General features: G+C 42.3%; 1 protein-coding gene across 9 annotated transcripts in view; it reads right to left on the bottom strand.

Moving 5' to 3' along the window:
* The window catches only part of IRAG1 (inositol 1,4,5-triphosphate receptor associated 1), a 125,406-nt gene that overhangs the window by 39,449 nt on the left and 59,738 nt on the right, over positions 1-26,219 (bottom strand). For 5 of the 9 annotated variants that reach the window (XM_072794076.1, XM_072794078.1, XM_072794082.1 and 2 more), the window contains 9 exons: positions 22,296-22,396; positions 21,115-21,185; positions 18,510-18,683; positions 17,887-17,964; positions 17,022-17,074; positions 16,768-16,815; positions 14,993-15,610; positions 13,083-13,161; positions 415-538 (listed from right to left, as the gene is read on the bottom strand). In XM_072794076.1, the coding sequence (XP_072650177.1) occupies positions 415-538; positions 13,083-13,161; positions 14,993-15,610; positions 16,768-16,815; positions 17,022-17,074; positions 17,887-17,964; positions 18,510-18,683; positions 21,115-21,185; positions 22,296-22,396 (1,346 nt within the window). Of the gene's footprint in view, positions 1-414; positions 539-13,082; positions 13,162-14,992; positions 15,611-16,767; positions 16,816-17,021; positions 17,075-17,886; positions 18,018-18,509; positions 18,684-21,114; positions 21,186-22,295; positions 22,397-26,219 lie in introns of those variants that run through there. The other 4 variants (XM_072794077.1, XM_072794079.1, XM_072794084.1 and 1 more) reach the window with 2 other exon arrangements.

The following is a 26,219-nucleotide window of genomic DNA, read 5'->3' as shown; positions in this document are numbered from 1 at the left end:
TCTTCCTGTGTGTGGAAGAGCCTGGTAGATTTTCTAAGCAATCCTTCGTGTGGTTCCAAATGTTCTACATCTCTATTTATGCAAGTATCAGACCTAGAATCTCTCAGTTATGGGTAAATGATAGATCTTGGACTGAAACCATTTCTCCTGGGCCAAAGTCCACCACTCTCTGCTGCCATGAGCCTCTGGTGATACCTCATGCCCACCTGTGAAACCCACCTGCTCTTTGAGGTAGGATCACTGTATGTGGCTCTTTATTACTCTTTTTATTTTGGATGCATTTGCCCTATCTGGACCATTAGACTTTGACCTTTCTAGGCTCAAAAATCAAGGCTGGTCCACTACGTCCTACCTAGAATCTAGTACAGGGCCCCCCCAATACAGTGTCTTATGCAACCCATGCCCTGATTTTACCTTCCAGGAAGAGACCTGTGGACCCGCAGTTTGCGCAGCAGCATGTCAGAAATATTAGGCATGACATCCAAGCCACTCTTTGACTCTTCTTCCTCAATAGCTGAAGAGACTTCAGAAGGAAGCCCTGAAAAAACCAGAATGCTGAACTTATAGAATGTCTGAAATCACAGTAGCACTGTTGACACCTTGCTTCAGTTTATAAGAACCTAATTACACTTGATCGGCTTTATAATTGCTATTTTATCTTCACAATGATCCAATGTGCTAGACCTTAATCATCTCATTTTATAGGTAGATAAGCCAAGACTCAGCAAGGTTCATAACTTACTTAAAGTTACAAAACTAGTAACTGGCAGTCAGACTTCAAACCAATTCCGTCTTATTTATTTATTTATTTATTTATTTATTTATTTATTTATTTATTTATTTATTTATGAGAGACACAGAGAGGCAGAGACACAGGCAGAGGGAGAAGCAGGCTCCATGCAGGGAGCCTGACGTGGGACTCGATCCCGGGTCTCCAGGATCACACCCTGGGCTGCAGGCGGCGCTAAACCGCTGCACCACCGGGACTGCCCCAATTCCATCTTCTTTAAATTCTAGTTCTCCCCATTGCTTTCCACAGTACCAAGCAGGCTCTTGTGTCTGGAGTTCAAGGTTTGTTTCTGGCAACTGAAAGCTTGTTGCTCTTTAGCTATAATATTTGGAACAGTCCCCTCTCTTTGGCAGGCTTCTCAAGAGGCCTGTTGTCCCATCATTCTTCCTCCAGTGAATTGAATGGTTCAATCACCAGTGTCCTACCGAGAAATCTGGTTCCATATCCCCATAGATAGAAATAGAAACAGGGTTTTTCCAGGGTAAAGCTAAGGTCATTAGATCTTTTATAGATCTCAGAAATAGATGCCTCCTAGCCAAAAGAACCAATGAACAGTCTTTTGTTACCTCATAAAACTATCCTGGGTCTGTGCTCTGAAAGTAGAAAGAACAAACCAAGTATTCTCTTTCCCATAAATTTTTCTCTTGTTTGAAGACAGTTCTTGTACCTCTCTAAAGCTTCCCTTCTCCAGGCTTCACCCTTGTTTTCCCAACTGCTCATTGCAACCCACTATGGCCCATGACCTCTAGATATCATCCTCTGCCTGCATGCATTCCGGTTGTTGCTATCCCAGAGGCCCAGATATGCTTTAACAAGCTCAGGAAGACACTGGCAAATGTCCCTGGCATTGACATTTGTTATTCATGCAGTATAGACTCACTGCACCTTACTATGGGCTTATAGTACGTTTAGGATTAAAAGCCTCAAGTCTCTTTTACTTGAGCCAAATCAGGTATCTTCATCCCATATAATGATTACTTTCCATTTGCATGTGGGACTTATCCATGTTATACCATCTCTCATGAGCAGATTTCCAACTGGCTCAATCATTTTCCAGAATTGTAGTCCAGGCCAGATATCAGGACTATAGGCATATTTGTGGTAGCCATCTAAGTGGAGCTAAGATTGGGAGTCATGTGAAATAGAAGTTTCTCCAAAAGGAGACCATGCAGAGAGGAGTTATATTTTGTCTCAAGATAAAGGATATTTAAATATTTTGAGCTTTCTAATAACAGAACAGTGTTCAGGAGTTTTCCAGTACTCAAGGTATCCCAGCAATGTCTGGAGGGCCATCTGTTGGAAATGCGGTAGTCAGTGATCCTTCTTTGGATATAAGATTGGACTAGATGTTCTCTTAGCTACTTGTCATCTCTTGGGTTCTGTCTTGGCACTTACTGCTTTCCAACATTTCCATTTGACAGATGATGTGAACCTTGTGGTGCCTCTTGCCTCACTATACCTTTATGTATCTACACTGTACCCAGCAGATAGATAATCAAGCAGTGGACTCCTGAGAAATCTATATTATTGATTGGACCATACAAGATCTAAAAATCAAGTAAAAGCCATACTAGGGGATTTTGCCTAGGGAAGTTGCTTAGGTTGAGCCTCTCCTGCCCCACCAAAAAAGTAACTAGGTAGGCCTTCTAACCCTGATAAGATGGCTGTCTGAAGGGTGTGATCCTAGAACTTGTGGCTCCTAGAACCAGCTGTCTTCCTCCTGAACTCAACAACTACAAAAAAATGTTAAACCGACCATAAATATACCAGCCACTCTCAAGTATAAGAAAAGGCAATCATCTTTAAAAATAATGGTTAGAGGGGATCCCTGGGTGGCTCAGCAGCTTAGTGCCTGCCTTTGGTCCACGGCATGATCCTGGAGTCCCGGGATCGAGTCCCACATCGGGCTCCCGGCATGGAGCCTGCTTCTCCCTCCTCCTGTGTCTCTGCCTCTCTCTCTCTGTCTATATCATAAATAAATCTTTAAAAAAAATAATGGTTAGAGAAAGACAGAACTTTCCAGGAATAAATGTAGAGCTCCCACCCTTGATAGCCCTTTCTTCTCCCCTCAAAGAATCATTACTGAGAGGAAGATGTAAGAGGAAGAATTCTGATAAGAGTATAATACTACAGAATGAAAAGGGAAGTAGACTGAGGGGGTGAGCAAGCAGCATCCAGAGGAGATTCAGGTTTCTTCAGAAAGGAAGGATCTCCATGCCACTACAACAATACTCCAACAAGACAAAAAACTGCCTGTGCTGCTATTTGCTTTTCTTACTGTGTAGGAGGGAAGAGGAAAGGAGAATGATTGCACAGCATTCTACCAGAGCTGATTATCTCAAACAATATGGAGGGATTTACCAGAAATTAAAACAAAAGAGAAAATAAATAAAACAAACCCATCCAATAAAGTGAGGACAGGAGACACATGGAAAGCCCCAGTTGAAGCTGCCCCTACCCCTGACCACCACTTATAAAAAATAGCATAGTAGCCAAACTCCTTAGATTTTGTCTATTTTTTCCTCTATCTGGCAGGGGAGTGAGAGTGGCTGCCAGGAATAGTTGGGTCAAGTCTGGAAAATAAACACCTGGGCAGATTGTCTCTACAATTCTACCCTGAACTGGGGAAATAATCCATAATCCTCTATTACTCACTCAAAAGAATAAGATATGCCCACACTGTGGTGTGATAAACTCACGTGTTAGACTATGAACAAAGTTATAGGAAAAGAGCAGAAACTAATCCCACAAACACCACTACCCACAAGTCCATCTAAACTTCCCCCCTTCCACTCCACCCAAACAGTAATAAAGCAGACACAAAATACCCAGTCTTCAGTTAAGCACAGCAGGGAAGACAGAGATCTCAGATAAGGTAGGAAGAAGTCAATGAAAATTGACCTACACAATATATCTAGGAAAAGAGAAAATCCAGGTGAAAATATTCATATCAAAATGAAATAAAAGGGACGCCTGAGTGGCTCAGCAGTTGAGCATCTGCCTTTGGCTCAGGGCATTATCCCTGAGTCCCACATTGGGCTCCCTGCAGGGAGCTTGCTTCTCCCTCTGCCTATGTCTCTGCCTTTCTCTGTATCTCTCATGAATAAATAAATAAAATCTTTTAAAAAAAAGATCATATGTTTAAAAAAATGAAATAAAATGAAAACAATGGCATGGCAACTAGGCACAAATACTATAGTCAAAAAAGGAAAGAAAAAAGGAAACGTAGGAAGGAGACAGATGTTAGAATGGAAGCATAGATTTAAAAAACACATCAAAAATGCATTTTTTATGAAAAATGTATACCACAAATGCTTTGACTCAAGGAGAAATTAGAACCTGAAAAAAGGAAATCAGAGGTGAGATGAGAGGATCACACAAAGATGAAAGAAGATTACGGTTTAAGGAAATAAATGGAAGACTAAAAAATAACTATGCAAAAAATTATAAAAGTATAGAACTAACCAAAATGTTGGAAATATGAAGAAATGAAACAGATACAGTCTCAAACTGAATTAGAGGGTGGGGGAGATTGAGATGAGCTCAAGGAATATAAAGAAAGAAAGACTAAAGTATTTAGAGATTAAATAAGGGAACTGTAGTTGAGATATTGGTGAGGAATTTACAGATTGTAGTGTCTCTGAACTAGTGAACCAAAGGAACAAAGAACATATTCAAAGATATAAAAGAATTTTCCTCAATTGAGGGAAGAGCTGAACTTGCAGATCGGAAGAGTATACCATGTTAGGGAAAACCCATATATATCCATATATATGGTTAAAGAAGTGCTTCTCCAACTACCCTCATCTACAGGGAGAGGTGGAGACTGAGGGGTGCTGGAAATCAGCTGGTCTCAGACTTCTCTACAACATTAAATACAGTGTAGCATCTACCAAATTCTAAGGAAAAGGATGATCTAGAATTTAAAACTATCCAAGCTGTCCTCCAAGAACAAAGATAACATTTTAAAACATACTAGAATTCAGGAAACAGCACCTCTGAGCCCTTCTAAGAAAACTATTGGATAATAAAATCTAGCTAAACAAGCCATAAATCAAAATCATAAACTTGGGAATGGTGAGCCATCGTAAAGGGACTGATGGTGAGCATTAAATCCTTTTATATGTAAGTTTAAGGCTAACCAACTATGGAAATTATGGTTACAGAATGAAATGTAAATGTTACAGCTTTGACAGTATAAAAAGAATTATCATTTGTGTATTGGAGATGTAAGGATAGGAAGAAATAGGAAAGTGGGGAAGAAATGGTATTGTTTTCATCTTTTCCATTAGGAAGTCAATAATCCAAATTTGAAAAATGTAAAAAAGTACCTCAATGACTCCAAACTCTTAATGCATTTCATAATGTATATTTTAAATTTTTAAAAACTAATCTCTTTTCTAGAGGAAGAAATTGCCAAAATTCAGCAATTCCTGCAGTTTCACTCTGCTTTAATTCAAGTTCAAGTAAATTTTCATACTTTTTGTCTAAAATAAGTACATCTAGCAATCTAGCATAATCTCCCTCCTTCTTCCTTTTGTATTTCTGGGGAAGAGGGTATTTGGTATAAACTATTTTTACTTTCTTTGTAGTTTTCACTATTAGTTGAATATTTTGGTAATGTGCTTGAGGTATTTTAACAGTAGAATTATTTTAAAAATATCTGCCTGTATTAGCTCATTCCAATGAAAGCATTTGTTTCTGGCAATCTCCAGAACTTACAAAAATAACTTCTAGGGTTTCTGATAAAAGATGCTCTGAGACACAGGATGACTCCCCAAAGACCAAAACTACTGGTTGGGGATAAACTTTTCTCAGATTGATCTTCTCAGGGAGCACTTTTCCCTGTTTGAGATCTGGGGGTTCTGAGCTCAGACTGCCCACACTTCTCTCAATTTCCATGTCCAGATATCCAACTACTTTCTAGACATTGTCACTTAGATCGAGATGATAAAAACAATCTCAACAGCCACCATTATCAAGCATCAGCCTGCATTAGATGTAGTTTCTTATTCATTCCCTACAATAGCCTTGCAAGATAAATATTGCTATGCTCATTTTCTGGGGAACCTGCAAAGTAGGAAACTTAGGTTCAGATAAGTTAAATAGATTTTCCCAGTGTCCAAACTAATTAGTGGTAGAGCCTGGATACAAAACTAGGTCTGTCAGACTGTAGCATTCAAGCTGCTCTTCATGGTCATTTACCACATCCAAACCTAAACTTGATGTCTTCCTCCTCAAGTGAGCTCTTGTCCCTTTGCTCCCCATCCTCATTAATGACACCATCACATCCTTGGACATGCAGACACACACCTGGTGGTCTTTCTGGTCTCTCCTCTTTACTAAGTCCTGCCAAGCTGACCTCCAAATAGTTCTCAAACTTGTCCCTCCCATGTCCCCTACTGTCCATCTCAATCTACAGTCTTATCACCTCTCACCATGCTGTTTCCATACCCTTTTACCAGTCTCCCTGCCTCCAGCCTCTCCCATTTCAGGCCAGCTTTCCTTATCTATTGAGAAGAATTATTCCACACTCAGCTTTGAACCTGATGCTTTCTTATCTTCAAGTTTCTCTGGCTTTCCAAGGGGTCTTGAATGACGTTCAAACCCATTAATTGTCCCTCAAAGCCTTCATTTTCCTGGATCCCTATGAACACTTGCTGCCTATCTTGTTAGGACACATGACCGACACTTGGTTCACATGGGATTCCTTCTGCTCCTGGAAGATGCCAAGAACTAGAAGATGCATGTGTACCTTTGCTTCTGCTGTTCCCTCTGCCTGGGATGCCCTTCTTTTCCTCAGCTCAAAGCTGCTTTTCCTGGCCAGAATCCTGCCCTGACTCACTCACCTCTACTGAGCTGGCTGCTTCTTCCTCAGTGTTCCTAGGTACTTTGTGTTGTAAAGTCTTAACACAACGTATTGCAGTGATTTTGTCTATCCTTGTGTTTCCTTTCCTAGAAGATGAAGGTGAGCTCATTCATTTATTCAGTATTTATTTTTTATTTTACTTTTTTAAAAAAGATTTATTTATTCATGAGAGACACACAGAGGCAGAGACACAGGCAGAGACCCCCCCCTTCCTCGCAGGGAGCCTGATGCGGAACTCAATCCCGGAACTCCACGATCACATCCTGGGCCAAAGGCAGACGCCCAACTGCTGAGCCACCCAGGCATTCCTTATTCAGTATTTATTGAGTGCTTACTATGATCCAGGCAACAGGCATGGAGCTAGGGATATAATACTAAGCAAAACAGGTCACTGTCCTCTGAAAGCTTGTTACCTCATGGGACAGAGATTAATTAGAGAAACATATAATGTTTTTATATTTCATACTGTGGTAGATTTTATGAGAGAAGGATCTGGGGGTGCTGGAAAAGTATTCACTAGAAAAGTGACATTTGAGCAGAAATGAGACCTAAGACCAAATGAGAATTCATTAGGCAAAGAGGATGAGAGGAAGAACATTCCTGGTAGAGGGGACAGCCTGTGCTGAAGGAAGGCCAAGATACTGAGTGAGGAGAGTGGCCCTTGAAGATGCAGGCAAGGGGAGCAGGGCTAATTACACAGGGCCTTGTAGATCCTATTAAGGATTCTAGTGCTCATCTTAAGGGCAGAATGAAGGCCCCTGAAGATGCTGAACCAAATCTGCATTTCAGAAATTCTTCTGGCTCAGTATGAACAGTGGATTGAGCTGGGTGGGGAGGTCAAGAGTGGCAACAGATGGGATAAGAGGTTGTTCAGGTAGCTGAAGGGACTAATAATGACAGCTAAGACAAGGCCCTCTTCTTGATGGCAGAGCCTGAGTCTTTTTCACCTCTGCATTCCCAGCATGCAGCCTGGGAACTAGGCCACAGTCAGCCTCACATCTCTTTGCCTTGAAGTGACCTGCAAATGATTAGGATCGAAACATCCCACAAATGGTCTGTGAAGAGAACTTGTTAGATTGTTGGAAAGACCAAATGTAGCAGGAAAGAACCTCCCAATCCTCCGAAACCGAAGGAGAGCCAAAGTTCTTAAGATTCCAGAATGTTCTGATAAGGATCTTCCCCATCTCCCAGAGGACCAACCAACAATCATCATAAGAGACTTGAGTTTTCCCTATGAGCTCATATACCCTGTTGTATTTAGAGCTCGAAAAAAGAGCTAGCCTCTCTAGCTTTCAGGGAGGGCTCCCAAAGTCTTTCATTCTAGATAGGAAAGGGGATGAGACTCTTTGACGGAGGCTTTCAGAATATAGGAAAAGGAAGTCCCAACTCTGCAGATGTAAATCAAACACTTGTTGCTGTTCACCACCTCTCCAGCACCATCCTACCTACACTGTGGAGCACACAGGACAACATCCCACTTAGCTGACACAATAGAGTTCCATAACCTTGATTATAGGAATTAAAATGTATGCCAAGTTTCTGCTGGAATAAAGACCAGTATCACAAAAGCATTATATCAGCCCACTGAAGTAAGTACTAAAGTACTATTATTATACCCATTTTATAGATGAGCAAACTGAGCCATCTAGAGACTAAGAAACTTGCCTACGGCTATGCAGCCAATAAGTGTTGAATTTAAGCTCTTAACCACCCAGATGCTAGAAATGAGAGAAAACTGGGAGGAAAGGTACATAGTGGATATCTAAATTGGTTAATTTGGTATTGTGTTTATGTATTTAAATATAAATGCTTTTGATCAGGCAGTTCCACTTCTAAGATATTAGCTCATGGCGAAACTTATATATCCCTATAAAGATGCATCTAGGAGAATATATTGAAATGCAGAGATGAAACTAAGATCCCTGAACAATTACGTAGAGCAGAGACACCTGCGAACCTGATAGCTTGCCTTAGAATCATTAATTGAGGGGCACCTGGGTGGCTCAGTTGGTTAAGCATCTGCCTTTGGCTCAGGTCCTGATTCCCGGGTCATGGGATTGAGCCTAGAATCGAGCTCCTTCCTTAGCGGGGAGCCTGTCTCTCCCTCTCCCTGCCACTCCCCCTATTTTTTTTTCACTCCCCCTACTTTTGCTCTTTCTCCCTCTGTCAAATAAATAAAATCTTTAAAAAAAAAAAAAAAGAATCTTTACTTGAGACTGAGACAATCTTCTGTACCCCATAGATTATACTTTGGGGCCTCTTTGTCATAGCAATTTAGATTTTATCTTAACTAATGCATAAGATTGCAGAATACTTTAAAAGAAATACTTATAGAGAAAATTTGGTAGTACATGTGAAAGAAAATACAACAATCAAATGAATTTTATTCCAGGACCACAAGGGTTTATTTCTAAATATGGAAAATACCCAAAGCAAATTGATAAAATTCAACATAAATCTTGAAACTTTAAAGACAAGAATATTTCCTTAAAATAATAAAAATATAAAATAATATACTACTTATTTTATATATTTTTATATTTTATTACATATATCTTTTTCTACTTAGTAAGATAAATAATAAAATAATACATCTATTTAAGAATGAGCTACAACATGATCCCTTAAAGAAAAACACTAAAACATCGGGGATCTCTGGGTGGCGCAGCGGTTTAGCGCCTGCCTTTGGCCCAGGGTGCGATCCTGGAGATCTGGGATCAAATCCCACGTCGGGCTCCCGGTGCATGGAGCCTGCTTCTCCCTCTGCCTGTGTCTCTGCCTCTCTCTCTCTCTGTGTGACTATCATAAATAAATAAAAATAAAAATAAAAAAAACACTAAAACAGTTAGAAACAAGGCAAGTGTTCTCCTTGTCACCATTAGCATATTAGAGAATGTTGCCAAAGTAGAAAACAGACAGATACACAAAACAAGTACATGCACACATGCACAAACACACAACCAAGACTAACACTGAATTCAATAAAATAAAAATAACATTGTGGATGTGAAAAAGGCATTATGCACAGTGGTCAAGAGCCTCTGGCTATGGTCACATCAGGGTTCCGATCCTGGCTTCAGCAATTAATAACCATGTGAATTTAACCTTCCCAGGCCTCAATTTCCTCATTTGTAAAATGGGTACAGTAAGACCCATTGTAGGGTTGTATGAACATCAAGTGAAATATTATAAAATCCTTAGTCCAGTTCTTGGCATTCAGTAATCACTCTAGTTACAGTAATTGTGCTAATTAGTCACTGTAGTTATCCTTGTACCATTTGTTAATATATGAGAAACAAGTATAACACCAAGCAACATTCATCTATGCCACTAATTATTAGCTAGGAAAATCTAATGAAAGAAAGAGTCTTCTTCATAAATAGGCAAAATATAAATCAAATAGAAAGTGCCCCAGTAAGAAATATGACAGACCTGTACAAAGAACTTCAAATCTTTTTGGAGGATAAAGAAAGGAAAACCTAGATTAATAGAGGGACAAATCATGTCTCCAAACGAGAACTAAATGTTTTCACAGTACGTATTTTAAAAGTCTATAAACTATAAAACAAAAAGCACTAGGACAGTTCTTCTGGAACCAGTGTGTAGCTTTAAAGCAATTGTAATTAAAATGTTGTATAAAATGGTATAAATTTAAAAAAAATAGTATAAATTTCACTTAAAGAAATAGGTAGGTAAGAAGCAAACTAGAAAAGACCTGTAATCCTTGAATCTTAGATTTAAGAGCCTTCTGAGGTCAGCTAGTCCAAGAGGGAACAGAGGTTGAAGGAACATATTTAAAGACTCTGCCAATTGGTTCCTGGACTGGGACATAAACTCAAATCTCCTGATTTTGTCCAGTTGCTCTTTCCATTATTTTGTGCTGAATCTTTATATCTAGAACATAATGAATATTCTGAAAAAGAAAAGCAGTGAGAGAAAAGCAGCCTCACAGCATACTAGAATGTATTATAAGGCAGCAGTAATTAAAATGGTGTAGTACTGATCAGAATAAAACAGAACCAAGGGCTCAGAACTAGTGTTTGTTTTATATATATATATATATATAAAAATGTAGCATATGATTGTCTAAGCCACAAAATAACAAGAAATATATATACCTTAAAAAATTATTGAGGTTACAGGATCTTAAATCTCCAAACACCTAGATCTTAAAATAAATTCCACAGATATTAGCAAAACAGATATAAATAGGTTAAACTATAGATAAACTATTAGAAAATAGATTTGCTATCCCAGTTAAGGAGAGGTAATGTTTTTATAATGACTTAAATAATGAAAGACTTCTCAAAAGAAAAGATAGGCAAAGATGATTATAAAAACTTTATAGTTTCTCTAAAATAACAAAACTTGTTAAAAAGCAAAAAGTGATAGGATGAAAAAGTATTGAGAAAAAATACAAATCCAACAAGAGGATATAACATTTGTAAATATTTATGCACCCAACATAGTGCATAAATATATTTAATACAAACAAATATTAACAGACCTAAAGGGAGAAATTTTCAGCAATACAATAATTTTAAGGGACTTTAATACCACCCACTTTCATCAATGGTTAGATCATCCAGATGGAAAATCAATAGGGAAACACTGGCCTTACATGACACATCAAACCAGATGGACCTAACAGAGATATACAGAACATTCTATCCAAGAGCAGAAGAATACATATTCTCTTCAAATGCACATAGAACATTCTCCAGAATAGATCATATGTTAGGGAACAAAACAAATCTCAATCAATTTAAGAAGACTGAAATTACATCAAGCATCTTTTACAACCATAATGGTATGATACTAGAAATCAATTCCAAAAGAAAAATATAGTCAAGGAAAGATTAGTATCTATAGAGTTTACATATATTACCAACAAAAAACAAACCAACAAAAAACCTAAGTCCCAAATGGACACTTGGGCAAAGAGATGAAAGGCTAACATACCCAATAAGGAAAAACAGAGTAAATAAATACTTAAAATATTTAAATTTGAACTTGCTTGCCAGCAAATTAATTGAAGTAACAACAAAGTGGCATTTATTGATGATCTGATTCTTTTTATATTATGGCACATAAGGTGTAAAAGCAAAGAAAGTCCAGTGCTGGTAGTTCTTACAAGGAAGACTCCTCACTCAGTCTTTGTAGGTAGCATACATTAGAGGCAATTTGGCAAATGCAAATGTTTCTACACTTGACCCACTGAATCTCAAGCCTGAGAATTTGTCCCAAGGAAATAACTTGAAGGAAGAAAGAAAAAAACTATGAGTACAGAGCTGTTTAGAGCAGGGTGGTTAGTCATAGTTAAAAGAACTGTAAACACGTAAAATACCCAACATCATCAATGCATCAACATAAAAAGTATATCCATTATATATGACAAATAGAAGGACAAGTCAAACTATATGGAATCAGTTATGACAGAAGTTTAAAAAGTAGAAACAGGAAGTTATAGCTATATAATCAAATCAGTTGTGAACAAATTATAAATATGGGTAAATACTAGAAAGAATAAAAATTGCTTCTTTCAGAATTTATGGGATTATGGGGCAAGTTTTAAGATAAATCTTGTCCTAGTGTTTTGAAGCTGCTTTAATAAGCAAATTAAAAATTAAAAGTGGAAAAGTATATCATATCTTTTTAAAAGATTGCCTAAAGATGGTTAATTTTCTTTAATTAGTACTTTACAGAAGTTGTTGGAAATTTTGCTTCTGGGAATCTTGTTAATGTTGAATAGGTAGGTGTTAGTTAACTATATTTTGGATAAGGGCTTCCAACATAGTTGGAAGCACCCTGTGCATGCTCATGTAACAATCCTTAAGCAGAAGGCTTCTGTGCTGACCACAGGTAGCATGACCCATAGAAGAGTCGAGCCAGGAGATGGAGGGCAGGAGAGAGGCAGGAAATCCAAAGTCTTATTTTCTGAAGATGAGTCTAGCAGGGTGAGTGGGTGTGGACTTGCAGGGCCAGAAGGGAAAGGGCTGGGGTCTGGACTTTGTGGTGACAGCAAATTGGAAAGCAAGAGATGACTCTAATGTCTTGAAAAGAGGAACTGTTCTATTTGGGTGACTTCCTGGGTGTGAAAGGAAAAGGAAGTGTCAAAAGTTGAGGCCTGGGTCACCCTTCCAGGCCTCCTAGGTACTAACAAGGCTCAGGGAGACAGGATCCAGAAGGGGGCCGATTGGGAAGAGACAAGTTTAGAGGTTCTCTGAGTAGGCAGGAAACATAATCTGATTCATTCATTTATCTGCAAATATTTACTGAGTGCCTGCTCCGTGTTTGGGCCACATTCACCACTGGGACAAAGGCCCTGACAGAAGTCTAGTGTTTACACGTTCACCTTCTTTGATCTGGTAAAAATGAATCCAGCCCTGGCCTGAGGAGAACATCTGTCCCGACCCCACTTACCTTTTTCCTGCTCAGCCGCTTCACTAAGTTCTGGAAGCTTGAGCCCCACTAAGTTCTGATTTCTTATCAGGATGTGCTCCTTTTTAGGAAAAGAAGAAAACATTTCAGATCATAACATCAGGCAGAACTCTTCTCTTGGTTGTGTTTTGTGGCTCTGTGACCACTCAGCCTCACGTGGGAGGTACTAAGGGCAGCCACAATGGGGGGTGGGCAGTCATGACACGGTGACATATGAAAGGCACCTGGAAGACTGCTCCTCTCCCAGCCTGTAAAGGTGCCTGAAACCATACTATTAGCACCACGATCCTTGGGTTAAGAATCGTCCTTGGCATGGTCTGCCTTTTAAATGAGCCTTTGGGCCTCAGGGCAAATGAGCTCCAACCACACAGTGGCTGCGAGCTATACGACAAACAGAATTGGAGCCCCGGGCTCTGAAGACAGGATGGTCACCTGGATGTGTATGGAGCTTTTGCTGGAAGTGATCTTTGTTGAGCTCACGGCTGTGCTTCAAGTTGGGTAGAGCTTCCTGCCCTGTTGTTCAGAGCAGTGAATGTCCACTTCCAGGAGTGGAACAGCCAGGAGTTGTGACCTCTCTTACCCCCAGTTCCTCAGTGGGTGGTTATGGCATCCCTTGAGTTGTTAAAACTCTCCAGACACATGAGGCCTGAGAATTACTGCCCCACTATACTGCCTGGGGCCTCAGCAGTCAAGGCCCAGGAGAGATGGGGATGCTCACTACCCATCAGGACCAGATCAGCACTTCCAATGTTTGACAGATCTCCTCGCACCTTGTGACTTGTGTTTGGGCGGGAGGTGGGGGGTGTCAGCCTCCAGTGGTAGCAGGAGCCACTTGTGTGGTTTGTACCCTGGTTAAAGAAGGAAAGGAAGGGCCACCAGAGGGTGCTCATGGTCCAAATGGTAGTAATTGGCCAGGGCCCTTTACCTGTTTCCTTAGCAGCTCCCTGGAGCCTCCGATTCAGAACATCATAGAAAGTTTCTGAATAGGAATGGTTTCTGATTAGAACACATTGCAATGTGTCCCTGCTAGCACAGAAACCTCTTCACTTGTGCTTGACTGCTATCATGTACCTCTTTTCCTTCCCTATCTCACACCCATTCTGTAAGGAAACCACGGGAGCCTTGTCCAGTTCTAGCTGTGAGGGTGCCAGGTCCCACCCCGTGGAGTCCCAGTTGCCTTGGCCTGTTGCTTAGGTTAGCTCTCTAGGGAAAAGGGGACTGGATAATGATTCCTTTGTCCTGTTAACTTCTTCTCACCCTCACACCCTATCTCTGTCCCCTACATTGCTGGATACTCCCAATCATCCCCTCAAAGGGTGGCTGTTCCATGAGAAACTACTGTGCCCGGTTTGATGGCCAGTGAAAGTTGGGGACATCACAGGCATTGGAAGAAATTCACCACAGGGGGAGCAGCCCCTCATGGCCATCCATTATACTTGAGGATAGATTTGAGGCCCTTTATTAACAGGCATCAGGAAGGAAAGCTCAGGGGCCTGACAAAGGGAAAAGCTTGCCCAGCTCCATTCTAGGCATGACAAGGCACTCTATCAAGGGCTTCCTGTTTATGAGCTGTCAGCTCTGGCTAGAGGGAAAAACACAGCCTGGTACTAGGGCCCATGTGCTCCTCCATATACCTGCCTTCCCCTTAAAATGTGGTTGTGTGTGGCAACTATGTCCCACTCTGACCTCCTCCCAGTAAAAGTACCCGAAACTAGTATTTATGAAGAAGATGCTGTGCAGTAGGCCTGATTTATCAGAGTAGGGAAGTTTAGGGCCCCACAAGGCCCAAGTCCAGGCTAGAGCTGCCCTGTCCTAGCAGCTCAGCCTAGAGGTCTTCAGCTCAGGGGGGACCTGAAGTGTACACCCTGCCCAGCTGGCCCTTAGGAACCCACCTCACGGAGCTTAGACAGTTTCTGCATCCGCACTGGTTGCACTTGTATCTGGAAGTCTTTGAGTCCAGGTGCCTTGGCCAACTTGCTGCCAGGTTTGCCTGAAAAACGCTTCTCTTCCTCTGCCAGAGGCAGCTTGGCAAGCACTTTCTGCAGCCGGGGGCCAGGTTCTTCAGGACCACTGTCCCAGGAGACCCCCCGCTGTAGGGGTGGCCGGGAAGCAGGGGGCCGCAGCTCAGCTTTGGAGCCAAATTTTGACACTGTCAGCTCTCCAGCTGTACCTTTTCCCTGGGGGATCAGGGGAGCCACCCCTCCAGAGCCCTGGGCTGGGCCTCTAGACAGAGGGTTGCCCTCCTTGGCTGTCTTCAAAAGCGCCTTTCCCAGCTCATTTTCATCAGAGCCAGGCTGAGGGCTATTCAGGGCCATTTTCCCACCACTGCCTATTCCAGAAGCTGGGCCTTTGGGAGTGGCCTCAGGGCACTGGAGGGGATCGCAGTTTTCCTTTTGTTCAATTGCAGTCTCTTTAGACTTCTCAATTGTGGGAGAACGAGGAGTCAGCCTTCCCTGAGACACTTTTCTCTGGTCATTCTGCTTTCGGTCAGCTAGCCCTTTGGAGACATTCTGAAAGAGACAAGGTAGAGCTAGGACTCTGAAGCAGACTGGAGAGGAAAGAGATGGGGCCACTTCCACTGCAGGACCTCTGTCCCACAGACCCTGCTAAGGTGTCTGTGTGTGTATATATGCAGGTGTGTGCACTAAGTAGACAGGAAGGCTTCTCAGTCAAGTCTGAACTAGTAAAGGGGAGCCACAGACAAGCCTGAGGTCTATAAAACAGACAGGACAAGGAGACCTGCCATTCATAATCTTCCAAGAACTTCCCAAGGGCCAGGAGCTGTGGAGGACAGTGGAATAGAGGACAGCTTGGGTGCAGTCACAAATTTTGGCCTTGACTCAGTTGCCCAATTTCTAGTCCTGACTCTTCCTGGCAAGGCCCTTAACTCTTAGGGACTCAGATTTTTCATCAGATTTATGAACCTTCTGAAATTATTACAGATGTACATGTGTATTTATGTAGGCATGTTGTACATCTTTTTCTGGAAAGAGAATCCATAGCTTTCAACAATTTCTCAGAGAGTTCCGTGATTCAAAAGAGGTTAAGGATTATTGTGATCAGGTGATTCTTGCAAAGGTAATATCTTACTACTCAGAAGTTCTAAGATTCTGCACTCTTATTTCCTGAAGGAAACCTGCTTTGTGAGGAGCCTGTAGATCTATGTCAGAGTATAGCTATGCTGTGTGAGTTGTGAAATTCTCCCAGAGGACTCTAGCCTAGCCCCAATTCTAGATGAGATTGTATTTTAATGCTCCCCTCCACCTTGAGCACTTTGCTCTGAGCAGGGGTGGGGCCCTTCTAGTGTTCATCGTAAGGATGAGGTTTTCCAGGCTGCCTCCAAGAGGAATCTCAACCAGGAGCTGGAACTTTGCTGTAATTTTCACTGGAGTGACAAAAGCAGCAGTCTTGCCTGACTATGGCCAGTGGCCTGAGTGAAGATACAGGATTATAGGGTTATAGTGAAAGTGACCCTCACTGAATCTGCCTTCTTACCCCCTCCACTTTAGACTTCCAGTCACAATAAAACAGAGGAAACTTCTAGCTTCCCCGGCCTTGACCCTCCACTCATATACACCCACTTGTAGGCTGCTCAGGACCAGCCTAGGCTTTTGGAACAGTTTTTCCTACACCCAAATAATTAAAATGGAGCAGAGCTCACACTCACAGGCTCGCTGAGGTGTGGTGAAGAGACTTCGGCCTCATCCCCCTTCTGCTGGAGAAAGTAAACACAAGTCAGACAGCAATATGAAGAAACCATATCTCCTCTTGAAATATCCTCAAAGAGGGCCCTAGCAGTGGTATAGATGTTTTCCCCTCCCAACACCATCATCTCAATGGATCATGGAGGGCCTCTCAGGGGTTAAGGGGTGAGAAGAGAGACCAGTTGGCATAGGAAACCCCAGTCAGGGCCCCTGTTACCTGTGGTGGTGCTCCAGGCAAAGGGGACTGTGGGCCACTGCATTCATCCAAACCTGGAATGGCCCAGACACTGTTGAGTGATGTCTAGCACCCCAGCACTGTCAGCTGTCCCTTTAGCAAAAATACATCCACCTCCCCAGAATGTCCTCTCTTGGTTCTGTCAGGTCTGGTTGCCAGTCATGCCACCATTTGTTGAGTACCTTCCACATGTCAGGTGCTGTGGTGAGCCCTCATTTAATCAGCACAGAAACCACATGAGAAAACCAAGGCAGAGGGAAATCAAGGTGACACAGCCAGGGAAATCAAGGTGACACAGCCAGGAAGTATGAGCACTGGTAATAGAACCCAGGCTGCCTGGTCAGAGCCTGAGCTTGCTCCACAGCTCTAACAAGGGTAGGCTGTTATCCCTGGCACCATGCCCCTTTCTGAGCTGGATTGAGGGTGTGGCCCTGTACATAGTCTAATGAAAGGGAAAAAACCAAAAAAAAAAAAAAAAAGAGTGGCTCAAATAGAGCTTTTCTAAATAAGCTCTGAAGTGACCTCTCTGTGAGTCCTCTCTTAGCAGAGAAAGCACCAGTTGTAGCGCTTTTCCCACAACCTTTCCTCTGTCCTCACCTACCTAGCCTCATTCTGGGCTAGGCCTGTCTCCCCACACTAGCTCAAAATCCCAACAGAAAGTACATCCACCTCCTCAAAGGCACCCCAGCCAGGCCTAGCTAGGAGTCCTCTGGGGAGGAGGCCAAATAGGGGTCCTGACTAGAAAGCTTGCAAAATGGGATGCATCCTGGTCAGGTGAGGATGGGGCTCAGCTGCCACCCAAAGTTAAGAAGCCAGGGCAGGAAATGCCAGGCGTGCTGGACCTTACCAGGTGGTGTGGAGATAGTAAGTGAGTTGCTTTGAGAGGATGCCGGAGAAGTTCCGGGGCTGAGGTTCAGGGAAACAGCTGTGGAGACAGACACAAACTGGCCAGCATTCATGAAGGTTTATGACTTCAGCCTAACAAAGACATCCTTTCAGGTATTTCTGACCCCGGGAACTGGGACTCCATCAGGTCAAGGGCTGATTCTGGACTGCCATATAAGGCTCCTACCACAGGAGCCATCCATGCAGGGTGGTCCAGGAACCTGTGCACAGAGGCATCACACAGGGATTTCTTTGTAGGATTCAGGGAGGGGGAACCCATGTTCAATTCATGGATATCATATAGGCTGACATTTCTTGGTGAAACAAAGACACAACAAGCCCAAAAAATGAAAAGCAGTTTCCTGGGCTAGAGTTGGATCAGTATGTTAGAGCTTTTGAAATAGGGTAAGATGCCCTCTCTTCACAAGATCCTCTCCACAAGAATCAGTCCTCCTGAGGCCTAGAGTTCTGGGGGTAGGCAACTCAAAAGTCACCCGTTGGAAGCAGGGCTCCCACTACAACTGGCCCTCCCCATCCCCCCACTCCATCTCAGAGTGACTCAGGGCAGCCACCTGTACATCCTACCTGATGGGGAGTCTCCGGGGCCGCTCCTGGACTTCCTCCCGCGGCGGGTCAGGAATCGTTCACTCACCGACTTGGCTTCTTCCAGCAGCGCCAGGTTTTTCTTCTTGTCCTCTTCTGAGATGCTGATATCTGGCAGCTGGTCATTGACCAGGTCAATAATGTGCCCTGCAGGGTCTGCAGTGGGAGGATGAACTCAGGGTGAGAGTCACTGAATCCTTGGCCCCTCACAGCTTAGCTCAAGGAAGCTGCCCAGCGGGAACTCAGCCAAACGTCAGCGCAATGCCAAGCTAGGGAGACAGGGCTGCCTCAACAGGTTTGTAGACTGTGGCTGTGGCAGGTCCTTTGTAACAAATGGTCATAAAGCCATCTATGTTCTCAGTACTGTCCTAAACCCTGCCATTCGGTAGGGCCATCAGGAGCTCCACCTCCATGCTGTTTCCCTAGTGTATTCTTCTTTCAAGTCTCTCTTTTTTTCAACAGGCTAGTGAGCTTAAGATATGTGGATAAAGGGAGCACTCCAAAGATCATGGCCACCTTCCCTCCCTTTTTTCCTCTACCTGCACTGTCTACCCCCATCCTTCTCCATGCATCTTCTCTAGCAGCACTTCTTTGGGTGAATGACACCACTTTCCCCAGCTGCTCAGAAACATGGGAGTCACTCCACACTCCTGCCTCAATCTCTTCACATCCCACCGACTGGTCATCAAGTCCTGATCGTCATTTACCTCAGAAATATCCCTGGAACTTGTGCCTCCTCTCCATTCTTGTTCCTTAGATCTTACCTGTACAATTACAACAGCCACTTCATAGGTCCTCTACCTTTACGCTATCCCCTTTATCCTATCTTCCATTGCCTATCAGAGTGACCTTTCTAAGAGTCCTATCTGACCTTGCACTTCACCTGCCTCTCATCAGGATTCCTCATGGTCCCTAGTCATGTGCAAATGCCAAACTGGGCCCAGCACCTTTGCTCATGCCACATACTTCTAAGGCGCTTCCCCTCCCCCTCAGTGGTGAGCAGCTCTCATTGTGCCTCTCTAGCCTCCTTTCCCCCTTTTACTTTTCATAGCTCCCCAGTTTGCATTGGGTGAAACCCCTCTGAGTTTCAATTCTGTTAGTTAGGAAGGAGTTAAACCCTATCACCCCACCTCACCTCAGCCTTGGCCAGCCAATGAGCTCAATCCCCCTGGCCACTGTGATTGGCTCGGGGATGGCCATGGGAGGCCAAGGAGAGACATGTCAGGAGTTGTGTTAAGTACACAGGAAGAGGCACTCTCTCTCCACTGATGGCACATAAGTCTGGAGTTGCTGGTACCATTTGCCAAAAAAGAAAACTAACACATGAAAGGAAACTTGAGAGATGGACTGAGCCAACTGCTAATGACCCAGCTTCAGCACCTGGATTCAGCACTCCTTGAAACCACAAGCCCTGGCTTTTATTTATTTTTATGTATATATGTAATTTTAGTGTAAGTTAATTTGAGTTAGGTTTCTATCATTTGAAAGAGTCCTGACTAATACACACAGCAAAGCATTCAGTTGCTCTGGTTTGGCTCCTGCTCCCCCACCATATTGTTTCTTGAACCCAGAATGCTTTTTCTTCCTCTTGTCTATCTATCCAACTTCCTAAGGCATAACTCAAATACTCTCTTTTCTGGACTACCTACCCAGCCTTCCCCCTCTTTAGACAGAATTGGTCCCCTTCTAGCCTCAGTTTCCCTAGCACTTCTGTGAAGGGCCATATAATACAGTATCCTGATTGTATCTGTTCACTTCTCAGTCTCTTCATAGACTATGAGCAACATGAAGGCAGAGACCAAATCTGTATCATATCTGTGTTCCGATGGTCCAGAACAGACCCTGAGAAACTATTTGGAGAATGAGCTGGTGATTGGGGCAGCAATTGCATTCTATTATATCTATTAGATCTTTGCTTATGCAACCAAACGGCAGAGTGGGGACTGTAACATGGCTTGGATCTTTCCCTCCTGTACTATTACATCTTCTGGTGGGATCTACATTCATCCTGAGGAAGAAAACAGGCTCTATCACCACCGACACCAGCTGCCATGGGGCTTCAGACAGCATTGGGGGGGGGGGGGGAGGGAGATGCTCAGCACCCCCTAGCCCCACGTGCATTATATCCTTGAGAAACAAAGCAAGCGGCTATTTAAAAGCCACATAGTCATCACTGTTCTTTTTTTTATTAGTTTTTTAACTTTTTTTTTAGCCATAACTGCTCTTAGAGAAAGAAAAAAAAAAAGGCACTTGCCTACCTGAATGTGGGCCTTTCTAGCAGGAGATAGAGAGCTCTGACCCCTATACCCCAGAATTGAGCCTCACCCTGCTGTTCTGCCTCTTTGACTTCCTCATCTTTCTCTTTACCTCTTGGCCAAAATAAATTAAAATTAGATATATTTCTTTTGGGCTCAAACACAGAGGGACAGACTGACTTTGCCTTCTTGGGCTCATGATATAGACTTGCCTGAGAATTAGGAGAGGGAAGGAGCTGAGTTGCCAGATCTCAGTCTTCCTGCTCAAACATACCTTCAGCTGGACCCTTATCTCTGGTTGCAGAAATAAGATAAATTGGACTAGCCCTTACCTACAGAAGTCAGCGAAGCTGTAGAAACCTTCAAGTGTCGGTGAGAAAGTCTCCTGTGGGGACTGTGAGCTCTGAAAGACAGAACAGAATCATTTTTCTAAGAAAATTTGTCCACAGCTTGTAAATAGGTAGATAGATACCTATATATTCTTTCAAAGTCATCCTAGAGCATCATTTTACAAGCTTATCTAAGCTTGAGAACTTGTTAGAAGTGCAAATTCTCAGGTTCCAACCCAGATCAACTGGATTAGAAACTCTGGAGGGTGAAGCCCAGCCATCCATGATTGAACATATCCCCCCAGGTGATTCTGATGCTTGCTAAAGTTTTTGAAACACTGTCCTAAGGAAATATAACTCTATTTATATAGAGTTTGGGCCCAGACTCTAAATGAACATCTAACTATAGAAAACTCATAAGATACGAATAATTGGTAGAGATGTAGATGATTTCTGTTGGGGAAGAAAGATAAAAACAAGGTTTCATTGTCTTCTGGAGTATTAACCTATTTTATATCGAACTTAGCAATCTTATTCCAGCATTCTTTTCCTCCCCACTGATATGTACTTCCATTTCTTGTATCCTCTTTTGAACTAACTTTTTTATCTTGGTTATCCTGATGATTTCCTCATCAATGAGTTAAATAAATCTTTGACATATGTTCACTGCATATTTGTATAAGAATGACCTTTGTAGCTTTTTGAAAATTATACTTAGACAATCTCACTCCAGCTAGACCAATGCATATGCTAGTGCTGTGTCAAACTGAGGCAGTGATATCCCTGTGTACAGTAGCCAATGCCTCTCCCAAGTGATCATCTTCCACACAGGACCAACATTGACCAGGGGCAGGATTCTCCAGTTATGAGATCAAAGACTCCTATCTCTCAGGTCCATTTGCAAATATCTGGGCAGTTATTATAGGAAACTGCCCTGCTATGACTCATGCCTAAAGGCTAGCAAAGTACAAAGGACCAAATACAGGAAAAGAAAAATATTTTGGAAAGAAAGATAATGGACAAATCCCAAACTCTTGCTCTCATTTGGAAAAATTGCTTGATTCTATTTCATCAATAAAATGATCAAGAAAGAAGGTTTGTAAAAAGTATATATAACTATCTAAGCTTCATGTGCTAGGTAATATTGCTCTTCACAGCACAAAGATTAGGCACATGGGATATACCTGTTGACCAGGTTTTTGTCAGTTTCTCCTTCCGGCAAGCTGGCATCCCCAGTCAGGACAATGGTAGGTGGACTGCAGGATGTTCCTGCAGTGTGAGGGCTCTGGTGGTTCAGAACAAAAACATAGATGGAGTTAGCCTTAGGATGGCAGAACCTTCCAGGAGCAGGAGCTAGAGCATTTACTCTAGTATCATTACGCTCAGAACCATCTTGATAAGGAAAAGACAATTACTTCTTCATTCTCCAGCAGGCATTCATTAGGTATAACATGGTCTACTTTTCATGAACTAAGATTCAGGAACCTCTAAGCCATCCCTGGTTAGTCTTCACTAACAATCTAGGAAAAGAATGGTGTAGAGGCCTCAGGCTGCAGCCAGACAGGCTGGGGAAGGAGACCAGGAGAACAGGTGGTGGCACCCACAGATTCTTGATATACAGTGAGATCCCACATTTGGGTAATCGTGACATTTTGATAAAGATGATTTGTTTAATGGTTCATGGAATGTGCAGTTTAATTTGTGTAACCTTCAAAAATGTTTATCTGAATAAATGCACATTTTTGAAATTAGAACAAAAGTTATTAGCTGGTCTTTAGATTTTTAAGGTATTTCAAAGTCACTAAACAAAACAAAACTAACAGCAAACATGGAAGAGTCCTTCTATTCCAGGTTGTAGTGAAATCGGTGTACTATTACACTTTGATGGCCATGTGAATGGTAAAACCATATCTGAATTTTAATAAATATTGATGAGCAAGTAAATGAAAGCAATATAGGATACATAATAAAGTCCATAAAGATGCACGTCAGCCTGCATTTTCTACACCTCAGTATACTGGTAATAAAAATAGGAGTAGGTGCCACCTACTACTGCAGTATGTCCATTTAAGAATTGTTCCTAGGTATGTCTGGGAGTCTCTCTAGGGGTTCTCTCATACTTCTCCTCATCATTTTCCTTCTCTTCTTTCCTGGCACCCCCTTACCAGTGTGTGTTGCCAGGGCTCTCTGTGAATACCCTACTGTTCCTGCCAGAGCCTGTCTCTCAGCACTCTCAAGCATGTCACAACACTTCCCACTGTTTTTATGGCTTCCTGGAGCTTCAGAACAGTGGGTTCCCATTGCCACTTTCTCTGGGTGCTGTGTCTTTCTAGAGCCTCTGAGCAATAAGTGTTCTTACTTCTACTGGCACTGCTGAAGCCATGGCCTGGGGGCTGCCATTGCAGATCAGGGCTAAGCTATGTTCTTGAGCATTTAGTGTGTAAGTATTAACTCCTTGCAAGGTGGGAAGAAGGCCCTCTCTCCTTTTCACATTATTACTTGTTGTTAAGTGGTTTCCATACAGTGCTATCTAGACTTCTTAAATCCTACAGTTTTTAGCAAAATCAGCTCTTCCCATTATCACTCCTTCCCCTCTCTTCCCTCTCTTGTTCTCAAACATAAGGCTGGGTAAACTGGAGAAGTGTCTCTGAGTCCCGCCAGTGAATGCCAGATCCCTGTGTTCCAGGACCTCTTCAGCTGGAGGGAGGTGCCGGGATTGGAGGAGGAAGAAGCACTTGGAATCCCTAGGCACGTTGAAGGGAAGTTGAGACAAGGACTTTGGCTGGATAGGAAGCTGGAGGAAGCAGTATTGCCTATTATAAGAATCATACAGACTTGTGCTCAAATTTCTGCTCATCATCCACTAGCTGTGTCCTTGAGCAAGTTATTTAACCTCTCTGTGCCCCGTAATTATAAAATGTGATTCACCAGGTTGATGTGAAGATTAAAAATAATATTGAGAAAACACCTAGTACATGACTGGTATTTTCAATAGTTAACATTACTGTCAGATTACTTTTCTCTCTTATTCAACAAAAACACTTTAGTTACCCATCATGTGCCAAGAGCAGCTTAAAAAACAAAGACCCTCAAGACCTCGCAGACAAGCAAGGGATACAGAGAAGTAATGAATTCTTATAATCAATTTAAGGTGATAAGAAATGGACCACATTCTGTGAAAGCTCAAAAGAAAGGAAAGAAAACTTATCAGGGGAGTTGGAAAAGACTTTCCAGAGAAGATATTTCAGCTAGGTCTTGAGGAATGAATGGGAGCTTATAAGGCAAAGATGTTAGGGGGAAGGTTTTGGGCAAAGGGAACAGCATTAGGAAAAGGCATAACTGGGCATTAGGGATTTATCAGTGTAATTGGAGCATGGACTCTGGGGTTTGTAAGATAGGAAATTTCAGGGATAGAGACTGCAATATTGTGGTTTATAATAAAATATATATATATATTTGGTCACTCAAATGACCAAAATATATTTTTTGTATACATTTGTTTTTCATCTTCACAGTTTCTGGCTTACAGCTCCCAATACCCTTGGAATTTCCTGAGCAATAAGAGAAAAGGGAAAACCTTTTGTTACAATATTTGATCTCTTGTCCTTAATTCCTAAATTCTCTTCAGAGCCATAAAGGTGAAATGGGTGGCTTGTTATTTCTAAGAAACCCTTTCCACCACAGCTGCGTTTACACTAATAAAGGTGACTTCTGCAAAGCATCTAAGTATGGAAGCTGGTTACCAAGGGAAACAACCATGGATAGAAGATTGGAACTTTCAGTCCCACCCTCTGATTTCTGGGGAGAGGAGAGGGACTAGATGTTGAACCAATAACCAATGGCCAATGAGCTAATTAATCATGCATACATAATGAAGCCCCCATAAAAACCCAAAAGAAGAAGATTCAGGAAAAAAAAAAAAAAAGAAGATTCAGACAGCTTCTATGTTGGGGAACCAAAACACATGCCACTGTGCCACATCCCAAGCTCCACAAGGACAGAAGCTCCTTTATTCAGCATCTCACCCTATATATCTCTTCATCTGACTATTGACTCATATCCTTTAATATCCTTTGTAATAAATCATTACTCTAGTGAATAAATGGGTTTTTCTAAGTTCTATGAGTTATTCTAGCAAACTATCACACCTGAGGAGAAAATCATGGGAACCTCTGATTTTTAGCCATCTGTCAGAAGCATAGGTGACAGCCTGGACTTGTGATTGTTGTCGAGGTGGGGCAGTAGGATTGAACCCTTTACCTATGGATCTGATTCTATCTCCAGGTAAATAGTGTCAGAATTGAGTTGAGTTCTTGGACACTCTGCTGATGTCAAATAATTGCTTGTTGATAAGGGGAACGTACAACACATACAAACACACACACACATGTTGAACTTGGGGCCAGGAACCTAATTTAGAGGCAATTAATGGAAGTAGAATAAAAGGTTGAGTCATCTTTTGATGGTTATTGAGTGTTATTCCAGTGAGTTTGATCTTTGTGGCTTTGTAGATGGTGAACACTGAAGATCAGGTTGAGAATAACTTGACCACCCAAAGAGAGAACATAGAAATGTTGACAGGAGATCCATTCATGGATAATCATGGATCATCAGCACATTGGTTGAGATGATGGAAGAGGTCCAATTATTACAGCATCCATCCTCCTCCTAGGAATTTTGAGAAGATTCCAGGAAATTGGAGCTGTGTTACTCTCCATTTGGATACCCACAGCTGACCAAGGTGACAGGGAGTCAGTATGATGCTTGTGGCTGAACCAGGACTGGCCAACCTATACTCACAAGTCTAGAGCTCCAGTCCCTCAAAGAACACAGATATCCGTCCTTATGCCAAGGACTTGTTTTAGAAGAGATCCTCAGGAAGCTTCAAAAAAATGAGCAACAGCTCTTTTGATGGATACTATAAACTTGGTGGGTTAATGATGGTCACTCTTGGTGGTCACTTTGTCCTTTTGTTACCCTGTGTCTCAGTTCCCATAAGTATAAAATGATGAAAGGCCTGCTCTGTCTCAGAAGAAGTTTATGTGAATAAAATGAAATGATGAATGTGCATGCACTTTAATAAGTGTCATATGATCTACAAATACCCA

The sequence above is a fragment of the Canis lupus genome, chromosome 23 (genome assembly GCF_048164855.1).
Source record: "Canis lupus baileyi chromosome 23, mCanLup2.hap1, whole genome shotgun sequence".
In the NCBI taxonomy this organism is placed as follows: domain Eukaryota; kingdom Metazoa; phylum Chordata; class Mammalia; order Carnivora; family Canidae; genus Canis; species Canis lupus.
The sequence above is the reverse complement of the archived record's forward strand: the minus strand, read 5'-3'. Positions and strand labels throughout refer to the sequence as shown.